General features: G+C 46.7%; 1 protein-coding gene across 1 annotated transcript in view; it reads right to left on the bottom strand.

Annotated features, from left to right (window-relative positions):
• Positions 1–17,313, bottom strand: part of CALN1 (calneuron 1) — a 475,967-nt gene that overhangs the window by 443,228 nt on the left and 15,426 nt on the right. Inside the window, exon 2 of the mRNA XM_024121919.1 lies at positions 1,716–1,907. Coding sequence (XP_023977687.1) covers positions 1,716–1,834 — 119 coding nt within the window. The 5' untranslated portion in view covers positions 1,835–1,907. The remainder of the gene's footprint in view (positions 1–1,715; positions 1,908–17,313) is intronic.

Genomic DNA, 17,313 nt, shown 5'->3' with positions numbered 1-17,313 from the left:
CCTTGGCCCACGGGCCCAGCCGCTCCGCGGCATGTGGGATCCTCCCGGACCGGGGCACGAACCCGTGTCCCCTGCATCGGCAGGCGGATTCCCAACCACTGCGCCACCAGGGAAGCCCCGGGAAATATTTTTTAATGTGGGAGTATGTTGAGTAAAAAAGGGTTTCTGACTCCACTGGACTTCTTTTTCTGTTTGCTGCATGATAGCTTCTCATCCACTAAGGTGGGCAACTCTCCTTACCCTCTGTAGCATCAGCCACATCTGTCATTTGCCACAGACCCCATAGGACATGCAGAACCATTTCTCTGCCCCAGTCCTTCCCTCCTTCCCTCCCACGGCAAGTGCCCAGGATACTATCACTTATTCCAGCCTGAGAATAAACCAAACAGGGATTTCATCCTTGGACTGGACCGTGCCTCCTGCTGGGGCTCCTCTCCGGGCTGGGGAGGCCCAGGCCAGGTCATCCTCCGACCCCTGACCAGCTTTCCTGAGCAGAACCGCCCTCTGAGCCTGCCTTCAGCAAATGTCATTTCAGCTTCCCCCTGCCCTCTTCCAGACCTTCCCTCAGAGTCGAAGAGAATGGAACGGCTCACCCTGGAGGTCAGCACACCCTTGGCCAAAGGTCCCGTCAGCTCCCACCCTGATTTCCCAAACAATGAGTTATATTGGAGAAGGTTCTGGATAGAGGCTTACAGCATCCTGTGCTGGTCCCTGCTGTCCAGCCCCCAGCTCTGGAGAGAGATTGCTGAAGGTCAGGAGCCCTAGTCACCAGAAATATATCCACCTCCTTTATTCCCCCATAAGCCTAACCCTGAACTCACGATCCCCACCATAAACACTCGTGGCCCCATTGGGAGCTGGTGACAGAGAGGGCTGGGGATCCCATTCCAAACAGCCTTGGGGAGACCACCGCAGAACACAGCCGTTGAAAGGACTCACCCAGACCAAATCCTCGATGTCGGCTTCACACAGACCAAAATTTCTTTCTATACAAAACCACCCAGAGTTGAAATTCCTCTTGAGTTTTTACAGCCATGAATGTCTCCAAGGAAAAGAAAGAGAGTAGGATCAAACCCACAGAAGCCTGTGACTTAGAACACATACAACCCCGCCCTCTGAGCTGACCTTCTCACCCATAATCGGGGGAGAGGCAGGGGAATCTAATGGTTAGGAACAAGTTTTTGGATTCAGAGACATGGGTAGGAGTCCTGGGCTGACCTTTGCCTGTTTGATCTGCCCTATGTGACGTTGTTTACTTGTTGTCTTACTGTTCTCCCGTAAAAAATGGGGTTAATAACACCCATATGGGGTTATTGTGAGCATTAATTGAAATTATCTATGCAGAGCTCCTGCTTCTATGCCACCACAGAATACACACACTAGAAATGGCATCTGTTGCTTTTTTTTTTCCTACAACCCCCTCCAACCTAATCAGTCCCTAACAGAGTCAGCTTTCAAACCCATGCCCTTGCCAGTGCACACATCTCAGATAAAATCAATGGATAGCTGTCAGGCTCAAGACAGATCGTCAAATCTCTGGCCCAGCTGGGACGCGCATCCCCTTGGGACCCCTCCCGGGTGTCCTGTCCCCAGACACTGGGCACAAAGGCTTCCAGCCCCCATGCCACCCCCTACCTGCGGGCTGAACACAATCAAGTCCTGAGCAAACATTCAAGAAAGCTCGTTTCTCCGGGGGTTTGGGGGAGAAGACTTGCCAAGCGGGTAAGTCGGGGGCCCGGGTCCTCAGCGGCTCCTCTCCCCCTCCGGGGGCTCCTCTGCCCCCCTTTTCCTCATTCTCAGGCTTCCCCTCTCCAGGTTGCTCAGGCAGCCGCATCGGGGGTCCAGGGCGATGTTCTCAGAGAGATTTGTGAGTACACCAAGGGAACGTCAGCAGAGACGCTGAGATTCTGCAAGGAGTTGACAGAAACTTACTGCCTGCACAGTGCTGGTGGTTATCTACTCAAAGTCAGTTGCCTCAATAACTCACACCCTCCCTTCCACATTTAAACAGGACAATCGTAGAAACACAATCCTGGCACAAGAAATACAATTGCGGTTGTTACAGATGTTTAGTCATGAATAAGGCCTCGATGTCACCAGAGGGTATTACACAACAATCCAATAACGTGCCTTTGGAACCGACCTTCATATTTACAGGTTCTTTTCCACTCCCGCTCCTGCGGGCTTTGCTGTGGTGTAAGCTACGCGGAGGGAGCTAGAACAGCCAGTGTGATTGCAACCTGAAAGAAAGCCCAGCGCCTTGCCAGCAGAATTTGTTTCCTTGCCGTTGACACCAACAGAGCCACAGAAACAAAGTGTATGTGGCGGTGGGGGGCGGGGGGCGGGGGGCAGAGAAGTTAGCACAGCCACCTAGTGGAGAGGACTCTTGCCAAAGCTCTTAAGCTTGCGACGCAGCTCGCCATCCCAGGGCAACGTCATCCTAACTTCCTGAGACAAAGCAAAGAGCATCCCAGACGACATGCCCTTTACCAACTCCAGTCCAGACTTGCTTCCCACGTGTACGGAGCCTCTGGGTGGGCTTGATGTCACCGAGTGGTGACTTCCTCTCCCTCCCCACCCCTGACATCGGGTCAACCTCTATTGTCCTTTACAACTCTGCTTAGGTTAAGGCACGGGGCTGGCTTAAGGCACCCCTCATCTGTGCCTACATCTGCTGTCATCCATGGTCTCTATCTCTCTCTCCCGCCAACGCTGCACTGAGAAAAGCTCCAGGCAGGGAATCATTCAGATGCATTTGTGTCACCCGGGCCCAGGCAGGGATGACCTGAGAATAAGCGGTGATCAATAAAACACTTACTGAATAACATTTACTTGATACTGGTTTCTCTTTGGTTTCACATTGAAGTTTAAAAATAATAATAATAAAACAAAGAACCTCCAGAGATGTGAAGTACAGAGAGGTTAACTGGAAGAATCCTGGTGATGGACCGAACGAGCCCTGGACACTGTGGATCGAGCCCTTGCCTGAGAAAGCTGGCCCGTGGGAAGGTCTGCACATGGCAGTGGGCAGTGGCCTCCCCCAGCAGCATCCATCTCCATCTTCCACCCCTCACAGCTCGGCCCCTGCACCTCGCATCCTGGGAAGAGGCTCCCTTGCAGCCTCCTGATTCTGACCAGAGGTACATTTCCATGCCTGGGAAGTGTCCTCCTGGAGAAGCCAGCCCATAGGAGATGAGGCTCAGAAAATGGTCTTAGGAAGCATGAAGCCTTGGAGAGGTGTGTGCAAATGTGATCATGGTTGTAAACCTGTACATGTGGTAGGCACTGAGTGTCAGCCCCACCCCAGGTCAAATGGGACAGGCTCAGCTCTACGCCTAATGTGTGTCACTTAGTAGAGTGAATGAATGAGAGACACACAAACTGTCTGTGAGCTTTATACCTTCCACCTTGAGCAGAAATCCCCATCATCTAGGTCAGGGCTGGGCCAGATGGTGTCTGGGTGCCCCTGATCTGTAGGATCTCTGGTTCTATGAGGTTTGAGGCACAGAGTTGGGTCCTCCCCGAAAAGTGGGCTTCTATCTCCTGTGATTGGGCTGGAACCTCCCAAAGGTTGGAACCACAGGGATACCCTATAGAGAGAAAGCTTCCCAAAGCCAGAAGCCTTGTCTCACCAAACGGGAGTGTAACACATCCACGCACTAGCACTTGTCTGCAGACTCACCTCCCCCAGTGCTACTTGTCTTCAGGTGCAAACGCTCTCTCGCTCTCTCTCTCTCTCTCACACACACACACGCACACACCCCCCACACACACACCAGCACTGTCACACACACCCTCCAGACCAGTCTTCAAACACTCACAGCCTGTGTGTGATCTCAACCCCAAATTCAGCCCCTAACCTCGGACACACACACAAGAAGGACTCACCCCACAGCCACGCAGTTGCACACACCACCCCCGTCAACATGAGCACCCATACACACCCTCACACACACACACACACACAACTCACATGTTCACACACACTACAGCGCCCGCTTACCCACACGTGCTGCACACACACCTATACTCTTTGAGTCTCTAGTTATCTTGTTAAGTTAAAAAGGAAAAACAAGTTTCCTGTGTCATTATACTAGAAATGCAAAAGAAAAGTGACATTTTATTTTCAGATATGCTTTTAGTTGCCATGACAGTCCCAGCACCGTGAAGGCTGTGATTGGTGGCAAATGCCGATTTCTAAAGAGAGTAATTAGCTCCCTATCTACACGAACTTCCAAATACACCGAGTGCCCTCCCTTGTCAGTTCCCTCCAGGCAGAGTGGACACCAGGGCAGGAGCAGCCCGCAGTGCTAGTCTGGCTGCCAAGACAGCAGGTGGTAGGACCTGCCAGGAGCTCTCGGCAAGGGTGTGCAAGATGATGGTCACAGTGGCTTCAGAACCCAATCCCCTTAATTACTTGGAACTTGCTCATAGCTCAACAGGAGCGCGGCACTGGAGGTGGCAGCTCCCCACAAGGAACAACTGCTCCTGCTGTTCAGCTGGCCTCTGGTGCCCTTCAATGTGGCACTCGTGATGTGCCAGAGAAACGCAAAGCCAGGGGCTGGTCCCTCAGCCAAAAAGGGAGTGGGCTCCTCCGTCCAGAAGCCATCTCACCAGAATACTCCTCTCCAGGTCACGACTGGCCTGACACACGATGGTGGAAGCCAAGCTGCCTTCCACAAGCTGGGACTGACCGCCCATGGCCAACTAATGAGCCACCCTAGGTTGGCATCTGGATAGAAGAGGGACCTGCATCTCCCCATTTTGCTAGGAGCTTCTCAAAGACTGAGCCATGGCACGTGCTCCTCCCAAGTCGCCAATGGCCTACAGTAAATACCTACAGGAATTACTCTTTGTCCCCAATTAACTGGTTACCTCATTTCCTGATGAGACTCCTAAGGGCAATTAATTTCCAGAATTTCTCCTCTGAGTCTATCTGACAGTTGTCTTTATTGTCATCGTCTGAAAGATTGGCCAGGAACTGGTTTTTGAGCCCAAGTCTTGAAGTTAGAGCTTTGGGCTAATTCCTGGACCCATATATGTGTTCTCTTCAGCTTTTCATTTCAGCTAATGACCCACCCAATTCCTTTAGCACCTAAAATGTTCCCTGAGCACCGGCCAACCAGTGTGAGTCACTCTGGGCTACCCAAAATGTGATGCTACCTTGGTTCTGCCCTCAAGGTACTCCATTGTCCCTATCACTTTTACCAACCCATAATATGCAGAGACTGGGGTAGTGACGGACGTGGTTAAGAACGTGGCTAATTGAATCAGACCATGCAGTGCAAAGTGGTTCTGCCACTTATGGGCTGTGTGATCTAAACTCTCTGTGCTTCAGTTCCCTCACCTGCAAAATGGGCCTGATAATAATAGCACCTACTTTGTACGTGTAATATAAAGTGTTTGGCACAGAGTAAGTACCACATGCACTAGCTATCGTTATTCATAAATTTATTTATTTAATTTATTTATTTTTGGCTGCATTGGGTCTTTGTTGCTACGTGCGGGCTTTCTCTAGTTGCGGTGAGGGGCGGCTACTCTTCGTTGCGGTGTGCGGGCTTCTCATTGCGGTACCTTCTCTTGTTGCGGAGCACGGGCTCTAGGCACGTGGGCTTCAGTAGTTGTGGCACACGGGCTCAGTAGTTGTGGTTCGCGGGCTCTAGAGCGCAGGCTCAGTAGTTGTGGCACATGGGCTTAGTTGCTCCGCGGCATGTGGGATCTTCCCAGACCAGAGATCGAACCTGTGTCCCCTTCATTGGCAGGCGGATTCTTAACCACTGCACCACCAGGTAAGCCCCTAGCTATCGTTATTCATTCCTGCCTTTTGCACCTAACAGGCAGCGGCTGAGCACTCACTCTGCTCAGATGGTGCTGGACTGACCCCAGAGTGAAATGCAGGGAGGGGCAGAAGTGAATCCACCACAGATACAGCCCCACAGAGCTCAGAATCAAGCTGCAGACACAGACACAAATACACAGACCAAAGGAGGCTGCTCCCGCTCTTTCAGTTTGAAGAGTCAGTTTGTCACACCATTGTAAAGTGATTATACTCCAATAAAAATAAATAAATAAATAAATTAATTAATTAAATTAAATTAAATTTAAAAAGAGTCAGTTTGTCCCTGAGAGTATTTTGGGAGGGGGAGGTTTTGATTCCCTTCTTCAGTGTCACCAAATATGTTCTTAAATGGATCCCATGCCTGCCTCTGAGGAAGGGGGGCATATGGATACAGTCTGGGAGAACTGGTCAACCTCGACATTCCAGCATCTGTGGCTCTGAGCATCCAGTTGGGTGCATGGGTCACAGGCAAACTCAGTCCTTCACAGATTTTGGTCCCTTTTGGCGTATCTAAAATTACAGTCACTGTGGGAGCAGGGGATGGATGAAAATCTAATGTTTATGAACAGAGTGTATGAGCCTGCATTGTTTATTGGCATGAATAATTCATAAATACGGGGTAGATGGTTCTATTTAGTTTCTGGAAAACCTAAGAAACAGTGCTTCCCAAGCTGATACTGTAAGACCTAGTTCAAACGTTCACCAGGAAACGCCCTGTCCATTCTGATCATACTGGGCATCAGGTTAGAGGCTTTTGTGTCTTGTGTCCCCTGAAACATTTCACGGCTCTTGACAGCCACGTTATAATTATAATTGTATCCTCTGTAATGCTTGACAAGGGTTTTGCATGTGAGTTTTTTCTCTCAAAACCCTCCACACATGTCATCAGATTTGATCCACAAATAAAATTTATTTTTGTTACAACTGAATATAATCCTGTCCTGTTTTTTTGTTCATCACTTTTTAAAAACTTGTTATTGGGGTTTTTTTTAGCATCTTTCAAGTATATAATAAATTATTATTACCTAATGCTGATTATTATTACCTAATTATTATTACCTAATGTTAGTACATTATTATTACCTAATGCTGTACATTAGGTCTCCAGAAGTTATTTATCTTATAACTGAAAGTTTATACCCTGTGGTCAACATCTTCCCTTTGCCCCCACCCCTCAGCCCCTGCTAACTACCATTCTACTCTGTTACCATGAGTTCAACTGTTTTTTTTTTAGATTCCAGATGTAAGTGAGATCATGCAGTATTTGTTATTCTGGATCTGTCTTATTTCACTTAGCATAATGTCTTCCACGTTCATCCATGTTGTTGCAAATAACAGTATTTCCTTCTTTTTTATGGCCAATTTATATTCCATTGTATGTATACACCACATTTTCTTTATCTACTCATCTGCTGATGGACACAGGTTGTTTCCATATCTTGGTTACTGTGTATAATGCTGCAATGAACATGAGAGTGAAGCTATCTCTTTAAGGTAACGATTTATTTCCTTTGGCTATGTACCCAGAAGTGAGATTGCTGGATCTTACAGTAGTTCTATTTTAATTTTTTGAGAAACCTCCATACTGTTTTCCACAGTTGTACCAATTTACGTTCTCACCAACAGTGCCCGAGGGTTTCTGTTAATATAATTCTGTTTGAAGGTACCTTCTGGACAAAGTGTTGAGTGGAGTCGGTCATGCCACATGGGATTTAGCGAGGAACTTGCTGAGAGCAAGAAGCCAGAGGCATAGTGTAGTGAGGTCCAGCCAGCCCCCAAGCTAAGTCCTGCCTTCACTGGAACATGTGAGCACTGGAGCTCCTTCTACAGAGGAGACATGCTCAAAATGATGATAAACAAAAAGGTCTGACCACTGTGCTGGTGTTTACTGACTCTGAGACACTGTCACCCTGGGAGGTAATTGCTCACCAGCCTCTTAAGTATTTTAATACTAAGGAGTATTCAAAACACAAATAAAAGATTAAAAATAACCTGCTGGTCTAGCACATAGGAAATGTTCATTGAGTTCTTGAAAAATGCAAAAGCACACGTTAACTGCTTCCTTCAATGTGACATAAAAATGAAATGTCATTTTCTCCCTGTTTTGTCCCAAACCAGCTTGACATCATGAAAACAAAATGTACACCCAGGTAAAGCCAAGATTCTAAGCCCAAGTCGGAAAACTAGAACTAGTCCCTCAAAAGCACCTGCAGCACAATTCTGTGAGTGCTACATCTCAGGAGCCCTAATGTCACTTCACGTACTGGCTTAGACTCACGTGGGCAAAACATCCTAAACCCTAGTTCCTCAAAATGAAAACCAAGAACCGTAAATAGATCAGAGCAATTAAAGTTGAAAACCACAATAAAATAGGAAACAATGGATATTTCCTTAACATAAACACACACATCCACATCAGTTCAAAAGGCAGCATCCATGGGACTTCCCTGGTGACGCAGTGGTTAAGAATCCGCCTGCTAATGCAGGGGACACGGGTTCGAGCCCTGGTCCAGGAAGATGCCACATGCAGTGGAGCAACTAAGCCCGTGCGCCACAACTACTGAGCCTGCGCTCTAGAGCCCGCGAGCCACAACTGCTGAGCTCGCGCGCCACAGCTACTAAAGCCCGCGTGCCTAGAGCCCGTGCTCTGCAACAAGAGAAGCCACCACAATGAAGAGTAGCCCCACTCTCCACAGCTAGAGAAAGCCTGCGCGTAGCAACGAAGACCCAACGCAGCCTAAAATAAATAAATTAAAAAAAAAAAAAAAAAGGCAGCATCCAGTCTCTTACTTATGAAGAAACACCAGAGACTTAATTGTTAAAATCAGGAAAAAGTCACTGTCACCATGACCATTCACTTCACTGTTCACGGCCTTCTCTACTAGAAACTCTGTATCGTAGGCATTAACCAACATGATTAGACAAGCAATTAGAGACATAAGATTGCAAAGGAAGAAACAAAACAAAATGAATCTCTCCCTGAAGATATGATCATCTATCTGGAAAACCCAAAAGAACTCATGAAAAATCTATTACAAATAATGTACTGGCACCAGAATAGACACATAGATCAAAGGAACAGCATAGAGAGCCCAGAAATGAACCCACATTTATATGGGCAATTAATCTACAAAAAGGAGGCAAGAATCTACAGCGGGGAAAAGAAGTCCTCTTCAAAAAAGGGTGCTGGGAAAACTGGACATCTACATGCAAATGAATCAAATTGGACTATTTTTTCACACCAGTCACAAAAATAGATTCAAAATGGATTAAAGACTTAAATGTATGACCTGAAACCATGAAACTTCTAGAAGAAAACATAGGCAGTAAGCCCATTAACATTGGTCTTACTAATTTTTATTTTGGATATGTCTCTTCAGGCAGGGAAACAAAAGCAAAAATAAACAAATGGGACCACTTCAAATTAAAAAGCTTTTGCAGGGTAATTCCCTGGTTGTCCAGTGGTTAGGACTCCATGCTTTCACTGCCAGGGGCCCGGATTCAAGCCCTGGTTGGGGAACTAAGACCCCACAAGCTGCGCAGCGTGGTCCAAAAAAGAAAAACAATAAAAAATAAATTAAAAAAATTTAAAAATAAAAACCTTTTGCGCACTGAAGGAAACTATCAACACAATGAATAGGCCACCTACTGAATGGGAGAACGATATTTGCAAATAATATATCTGATAAGGGATTAATATCCAAAATATACAAAGAACTCATACAACTCAACATCAAAAACAACCCCCCCCACACACAAACAACCCAATTTTAAAATGGGCAAAAGATCTGAATGACATGTTTCCAAAGAAGACGTACAGATGGCCAACAGGCACACGAAAAGATGCTCAACATCACTGATCATCAGAGAAATGCAAATCAATACCACAATGAGCTACCACCTCACACCTATTGGCTATTATCAAAAAGACAACAAATAACAGTTGCTGGTGAGGATGTGGGACCCCTCTTGCACTGTTGGTGGGAATGTAAATCGGTGCAGCCACTATGGAGAACAGTACGGAGATTCCTCAAAAAATAAAAAATAGAACTACCATATGATCCAGCAATTCTGCTCCAGGGTATTTATGCAAAGAAAACAAAAACACTAATGCAGAAAGATATATGCACCTCTGTATTCACTGCAGCATTTTTTACAATAGCCAAGATATGGAAGCAACCTAAATGCCCATCAATAGGTGAATGGATAAAGAAGAGGTGGTGTATATACACAATGGATTATTACTCAGCGGTAAAAAAGAATGAAATCTTGCCATTTGTGGTAACATGGATGGACCTAGAGGGTATTATGCTAAGTGAAATAAGTCAGACAAAGACAAGTGTATGATTTTACTCATAAGTGGAATCTAAAAAAAAACAAAACAAATGAACAAACATAACAAAACAGAAACAATCATAGATACAGAGAACAAACAGGTAGTTGCCTGAGGGGAGAGGGGTGAGGGAATGAAAGAAGTAGGTGAGGGATATTAAGGGGTATAAACTTCCAGTTGCAAAATAAATGAGTTACACATATTAAATGGACATTGTGGGGAATATAGTCAATAACTATGTAATATCTTTATATGGTGACAGATGACACCTCGAGTTATCATGGTGATCATTTTAAAATGTATAGAAATATCGAATCACTATCTTGTGTAACAAAACTAAAATACTGTTGTAGATCAACTATACTTCAAAAACAGAAACAAACAAACAAACTCATAGAAAGAGAGAACAGATTTTTGGTTACCAGAGGCAGGGATTGCGGGGGAGCGGGAATTAGATAAAGGTAGTCAAAAGGTACAAATTCCAGTTGTAAGATAAATAAGTACTAGGGATGCAATGTACAATGTGATAAATATAATGAACGCTATTGTATGTTACATATGAAGCTTATTAAGAGAGTAAATCCAACAGTTCTCATCACAGGGGAAAATGTTCTATTTCTTTCATTTTGTATCTATATGAGATGATGGATGTTCACTAAACTTGTGATAATCTTTCATGAGGTATGTAAGTCAAATCATTATGCTGTGCAGCTTATACAGTGCAGTATGTCAATTATACTACAATAAAACCGGAAGAAAAAAATGTTTTAAGAAAAATTAAAACCGATTACAAATAATAAGAGAATTGAGTAAACTTGGGGGGGTGTGAAATTAGCACACAGAACTTATTAGACTTCATATATAGATACAATACTGAGTTAGAAGAAACAATATGTTGAGCAGAACCTATTTACAATGGCAAAAATAATTAAATAAACTGGAATTTTTACATACTTTTAAATTATATCGAAAAGTGAAGTAAAGCAATTCCTAAAAGCAAGAAATAAACTAAAACATGCAAACACAACTGTATTTCAGGTTAACGGCTTAACTACGGAGGGAAGGATTCTTTCAAATTGCTTTAACACACAATATTTTGACTCTAAATTCCAAGTGAGACAGATCCTAAGGAAAAAACAAACAAACAAACAAACAAACAAAACCCAGGGAAAGTAGATGTAAGTTAATGTCCTTAGGAATCAAGATTTTCTGTTTTAGAGAAAAGAAACATAAATATAAAAAAGCGAAATAGGGACCTCCCTGGCGGTCCGGTGGCTGAGACTCCGCGCTCCCAAGGCAGGGGGCCCGGGTCCGATCCCTGGTCAGGGAACTAGATCCCACAGGCCGCAACTAAGAGTTCGCCTGCCGCAACGAAAGATCCCACAAGCCTCAAAGAAGATCCCACGTGCTGCGACTAAGACCCAGCGCAGCTAAATAAATAAATATCTAGAAAATAATAATAATAAATAAAGTGAAATTGGAACCCTGAAATCTAATTTGGGTGAGAATGTTAGTATGAATTCAGGGTTAACTTTTCTCTTTCAAGATAATGTGTGCCCCAGTTTTGCCTCAAGTAATAGAACTCAGTAGCAATGAGCATCACTAGCATTCAAACTGTGGTCCCTAAATACCATTTTCTAGCTGTAAGTGATCAGCTCCAAGGGAGGAAATGTAAAAGTCAGCCTGGGACTTCTTATCAGGCCTGAATGCAAGTAAGCTCCCAGAGATGTCAAGGGACAGAGGAACAAATTTGAAGAAATGTCCAATGGCCAGATATGGGGAAATTCGTTAATCTGAAAATGGATATGAATTGAATGAATGTTAAGTGCTGATTATTATTTTAAAAAACGACAAACGAAAGAATCGAGCAATTACTCTGCCTTTTCTCTACAGACGGTATTATAAGGTAACCAAACATTTGATGAGACAAAGTTCTTCTTTAGCAAGGAATCATGACTAATAAATTAAGATGGAATGATAGAATGAGAACATACCATTTTACCACCTCAAATGAAACAACAGCTCTAGGTAATGATCATCAATGGCCACTAAAATCATTAGGTGTAAGATTGACAGCAAACTTGATGATGGATGAATCAGGCTGACAGGACCACAACCTTAATTAGCATCAACAAAGTGGGACAACCAGACACAAAGTGCCTTCTGACGTGAGGCAAGAGGAAGCACGTGGCATGACTTAAAAGAGTTCTTTACAAAAAGACAAGAATGTGAATCTAATCAAACCCTCAGTTATAAATATAAGGTCACAAGAGCAGAGAGAAATATGTTAAACAACACGTGAGAATAGAGGAAGCCACAACCAGAATGTGGGAAATCCACAGGGAAATTATACCATTTCTAACAACAAATTAATGGTATAGAAAGGAAAGGAGGGCAACTATTATGGATTAAAAAATACTTGAGAGAACTATCAACCAACTGTGATGTGCAGACCCTATGAATAAACTACATAATTGAGGCAACAAGGAAAATAGAACACGGAGATGATACTGAAGAATTATTGTTAATTCTGTTGGGAGTGACAATAGTATTTTAGTCGTAGTAAATAAAAGGCATCTTTATGTGTTAGAGATACATAATGAAGTATTTACATATGAAATTACATGTTAGAAGAAGAAAAGTAAAACAAGATTGAAAGAACATCAGTAATTACTGAAGTATGGGTTTGGATACATTAGTTTCATTACACGTGTCTCTCTTACTTTTGTGTATATTTGAAAATTTCCATAGTAAGGAGTTTTTTTGTTTTTTTTTTTTTTTTTTGTGGTATGCGGGCCTCCCTCTGTTGTGGCCTCTCCCGTTGCGGGGCACAGGCTCCGGACGCGCAGGCTCATTGGCCGTGGCTCACGGGCCCAGCCGCTCCGCGGCACGTGGGATCTTCCCAGACCGGGGCGCGAACCCGGTTCCCCTGCATCGGCAGGCGGACGCGCAACCACTGCGCCACCAGGGAAGCCCCTAGTAAGGAGTTTTTAAACGGTTGGAAACAGAGCTTGGTGAATCTGGATCTTGGCAGGGTATCCCGTGTATTAAGGGCAACGAAACATACTCTGGACACATAAGGGCAGTCTGGCATTCAAGTGGGGCTGGCACTTAACAGCATTTGCTAACATGAGCACTTATGGAGATGGGGAAGCCAGGTTAGAAACCAGGGCACAAGACAGGGGTCTCTTCATAGCTTTCCTGGGCTGAGCAACATGGCATCAGAGGGTTTCTGCCATCCTTGCTATGATCACTGCTAGGCCTGTCCCTACAGGTATGCTCAGAGCTCGGCATCAGTAGACACCTAGTAAATGTTTGTGGAATGAATGTCAGATGTTATCAAGTCAACCATCTATAGGCTGTGCTGTGATGCATTTTAAACAATCCACCCCTGCTCAGTTATCCCTCTCACACTAACCTATGACGATGGCTCTAATTTGCACAATCATAGACGCTCCTTCGGTCACTGGCGTTGTCATAGCGATTGTTCTCAAATGTGGGATCTCTGCACAGTGAAGGGTCCTAACTGGTTATAAGGTAAATGGCCAGTAAGTTGTTACTAATAATGGTAAAACAATTAAGAGAAGTATCTTGTTAGTCTTACTTCCTAGTACGAGGATATTAACATAACCAGAGTCTCGCGTGGAACGGCACAAAACGGGGGGGACATCTACACCCTCTTCAAAGGCCCTGGGAGGCTCGCACTCCTACGCAAGGTCCAAGCGCAACAGGCGGAACGTCCCCTTCTCCCAGGCCAGCAGACCCAGCGGGACCTGGTGTTCAGCGATTCCACCAGCCCCAGCCCTTCGGGCCGGGTCACTCGGCTGGGACCCCATGCTGCCCCCCACCTTAACCTCACCCAGGCCCTCGATGACTTGGCACCGCATCCATCCTCTGACCCAAGGACACGGGACCTGAAGGGCCTCGGAGTCAGATGGAGCCCTGCTTGCCGTGTGGGGACAGACCCAGGCTCAGGTTTCCCTTTAGGCAGGGCCCCTTTGTCCTGACCCCCTCATCATCAACACCAACTGACACCATCTATCATCAGTTCCAAGACTGATTATTTCCTGGTTTCAAAGCTCTGAAATCAAGGTGCCTTTTACAATCACTGGCATCTTAAACTGGACAAAACATCTAGTAACAGTTACACAAGTTGAGTGCTTGCTCCATGCCAGGCATACTTCGAGGAGCTTTTCATGAATTTATTCATTTAGCCTGCATGATAACCCGATGAGGCAGGTGCTAAGATTAATACCGTCCCCATTTCAGGGATGAAGAAACTGAGGTCCAGAGGTGCTGAGTGGCAGAAGAGCAAGCTGTGCTCCCAAACACCACTCCTCTCCTGAGCGCCCACTCTCAGCCCTCGGGGGGCCACCAGAGCATCCTGGCAGGGTCCTTCTGGCCACCAGAAGCTTCTCTCTTTTTTTTTCTTTTTTTCTGGCCGTACCTCGTGTGGCTTGCGGGATCTTAGTTCCCCAACCAGGGATTGGACACGGGGCCCTGCAGTGAAAGCACTGAGTCCTAACCACTGGACCACCAGGGAATTCCCAGCTTCTCTCTTTACCTAGTGTTCTGTACAAATGTTGTCACTTCCTACCCGTGCCGTCGGCACACACCGCCTGATCTCAAGCACGCCAAGAACTTCGGGGGTGCTATCTTTGCGTTCGGGTGCTCAGCATTCTGTCATGAGCTCTGGTGTGGGCCCTGGTCCCCTGTCTCCTCCACCCTGTTCCCCTCACTAGGATGAGGCCCTGCCCCCAGGGTACCCAGGCTCCGAGCTGGAATCGGGCTGCAGTGAAGCTTCACTGTCTGCGGATAATGAAAGGTACTCAGATGAGTCCCAGATATGGGCCCAGGGTGCTGCCTGCCTCCTGGACCCCACCTGGCGCAGCTGGGCCCCAGCTGTCATCTGCAGCGTAGCTGAGCCTGCCACGCCCTTTGGTTCCAGTGCTCCTCCCCCAGGGCCAGACACTGGATGAGGCGACCCCCAGCCCCTGTCCTCCCACCCTGCTCCACTGAACCTGCTTCAGTAAAATCAGGCTGGAACATCAAAAATACCCCACATTCCAAATGAAACCCCAGGCCTTGGTCAAAGTCCTTTGTCCCCAGCCCCCAGAAAGGTTTCCAGAACCAGTCAACCGTAGGAGAGAGGAATCCCCAGTGCCCCCAGCTCTCCCTGGAGGATACCTCTCCCCACCCTGCAAAAAGAAGCTTCCAGATCATGGAGGCTACAGTCCAGGCCTGGCTTTCCCTGTAGGACCATAATCATCCACCCGCCTCCTGGCCACAGCTGGTCCTGCTCCGGCCAGCTTCCTGAGAATGTTCCCTGAAGACCATGAAGGGTGGCACGCGGACCCCACCTAGAGCAGAGCAGTCTCACCTTCAGGCATGGGGGCCGCCTCATGCATGGGCAGGTGTATCTGCTTTTTCACTGCTGGGCATCCCGGCAGAGGTTACAGAGGCAGATTCCGCTAAACACACACACGCGCACGCACGCACGCGCACGCACGCACAGGCGCGCACGCACGCACACGCACGCACGCACAGGCGCGCACGCACGCGCACAGCACACACGCACGCATTCCCCCTTCCTTCTGCTCCCCGGACGTCCCTGCTGTCTCTAAGGCTTTCTGCTTTTAAGTGTCCCCTGTTAAAATTAAAATACTCCTGAGAACAATGAAACTTTCACAGCTAATAACTTAATTATCAGCTAATATATCTTCTCATCGCCCTCACCAGGTGGGGAGCAGTGGGGTAGGAGGCTGATTCACAGGCTGGAGTCAGACCGTGGAAGGATCTGAGATCAGGGAGTTCAGCAGGAGGCCCCGGACAGCTCGTGTTGGGACTGGGGCCGGATCAGTCATTTTGTGTGTCCACCCAGGGCTGGGGGTCCTTAACAAGGGCTTAAAATTATGTGCTAAAATCCAACACGCAACCAGGGAAAGGGAGCGATCCAGTCACCCCCCACCCCCACCCCAGTTCACAGCTGGGGAGACTAAAACTCAGAGAGGTCAATCCACTTCCAAAGGTTACACAGCTTCTCTCACAGGCCGGAGGGCTGTGACGCAAGCCCAAGGGCTCTTGCGTTGGGTGGTAGAAAGACATTCACACAACCCTCCCAGAACCCCCCGCTGCTCTCACCTTCACCCCAATATGGGAGCACAGAACTTTCCAGAGATGTAACAGAATAGCCGAGTTTGGAAATGTCCAATGTAAACTGCCAACACGCGGCCCAGGGGACATGTGCTGTCTGCCCCCAGCCTTCTCAGCTGCTCAGCCTTTCACAAGCATCTCTTCCCATTTTTGTGACATGCCTGGATGGCCTGAGACTCCATCAGTCATTTAATTTCCCTTTCCCGTGACTCTTGCCTCCAAATGTATATCCTGAATTCCAAGTATGCTATAGACTGAACCGTGTCCCCTGCAATGTCATATGCTGCAGCCCTAACCTTCAACGTGACTGCATATGAGACAGGGCCTTTAATGAAGTAATGAAGGTTAAATGAGGTCAAAAGTGTAAGGGCCTAATCCGATAGGACTGTGGCTTTAAAAGAAGAGGAAGTGATCTCTCTCTTTCTCTCCCTCTGTCTCTCTCTTTCTGCCATGCGAGGACACAGTGAGAAGGTGGACATCTCCAAGTCAGGATGAGAGACCTCACCAGAACCTGACCATGCTGGCACCCTGATCTCAGACTTTCAGCCTCCAGAACTATGGAAAAGATAAATGTCTGTTGTTCAAGGACCCCAGCAATGGTACTTTGTTATGCAGCCCAAGGTGACTTATACAAAGTTAGCATACTTCTCTTTGCTGGGGCACTAGAATCTAATTCATACTAGTGTGTGATCCACTGCTGATGCATCAGTATTATTTCCTTCTTATTATAAGACAGGGGGTGGCAACTCCAATGCCTACAGGGATTGGGCAGTAATGTAAAGAGGCAAAGCAGCCAAGTGTCAAGCAAGCAGGTGACCACAGTGGAATGGCTCACCTTGTCCAAAGGAGTAGCCACAGCTCATCACCTACTGACTGTTGCTGTGAGGGAGTCTGGCACGGCATGGCCAGATGTAATGTTTAAAGAGAAACTAGAGGGCTTCCCTGGTGGCGCAGTGGTCGAGAGTCCGCCTGCCAATGCAGGGGACAC

Source organism: Physeter macrocephalus, chromosome 14, assembly GCF_002837175.3.
Source record: "Physeter macrocephalus isolate SW-GA chromosome 14, ASM283717v5, whole genome shotgun sequence".
In the NCBI taxonomy this organism is placed as follows: Eukaryota; Metazoa; Chordata; class Mammalia; order Artiodactyla; family Physeteridae; genus Physeter; species Physeter macrocephalus.
The sequence above is the reverse complement of the archived record's forward strand: the minus strand, read 5'-3'. Positions and strand labels throughout refer to the sequence as shown.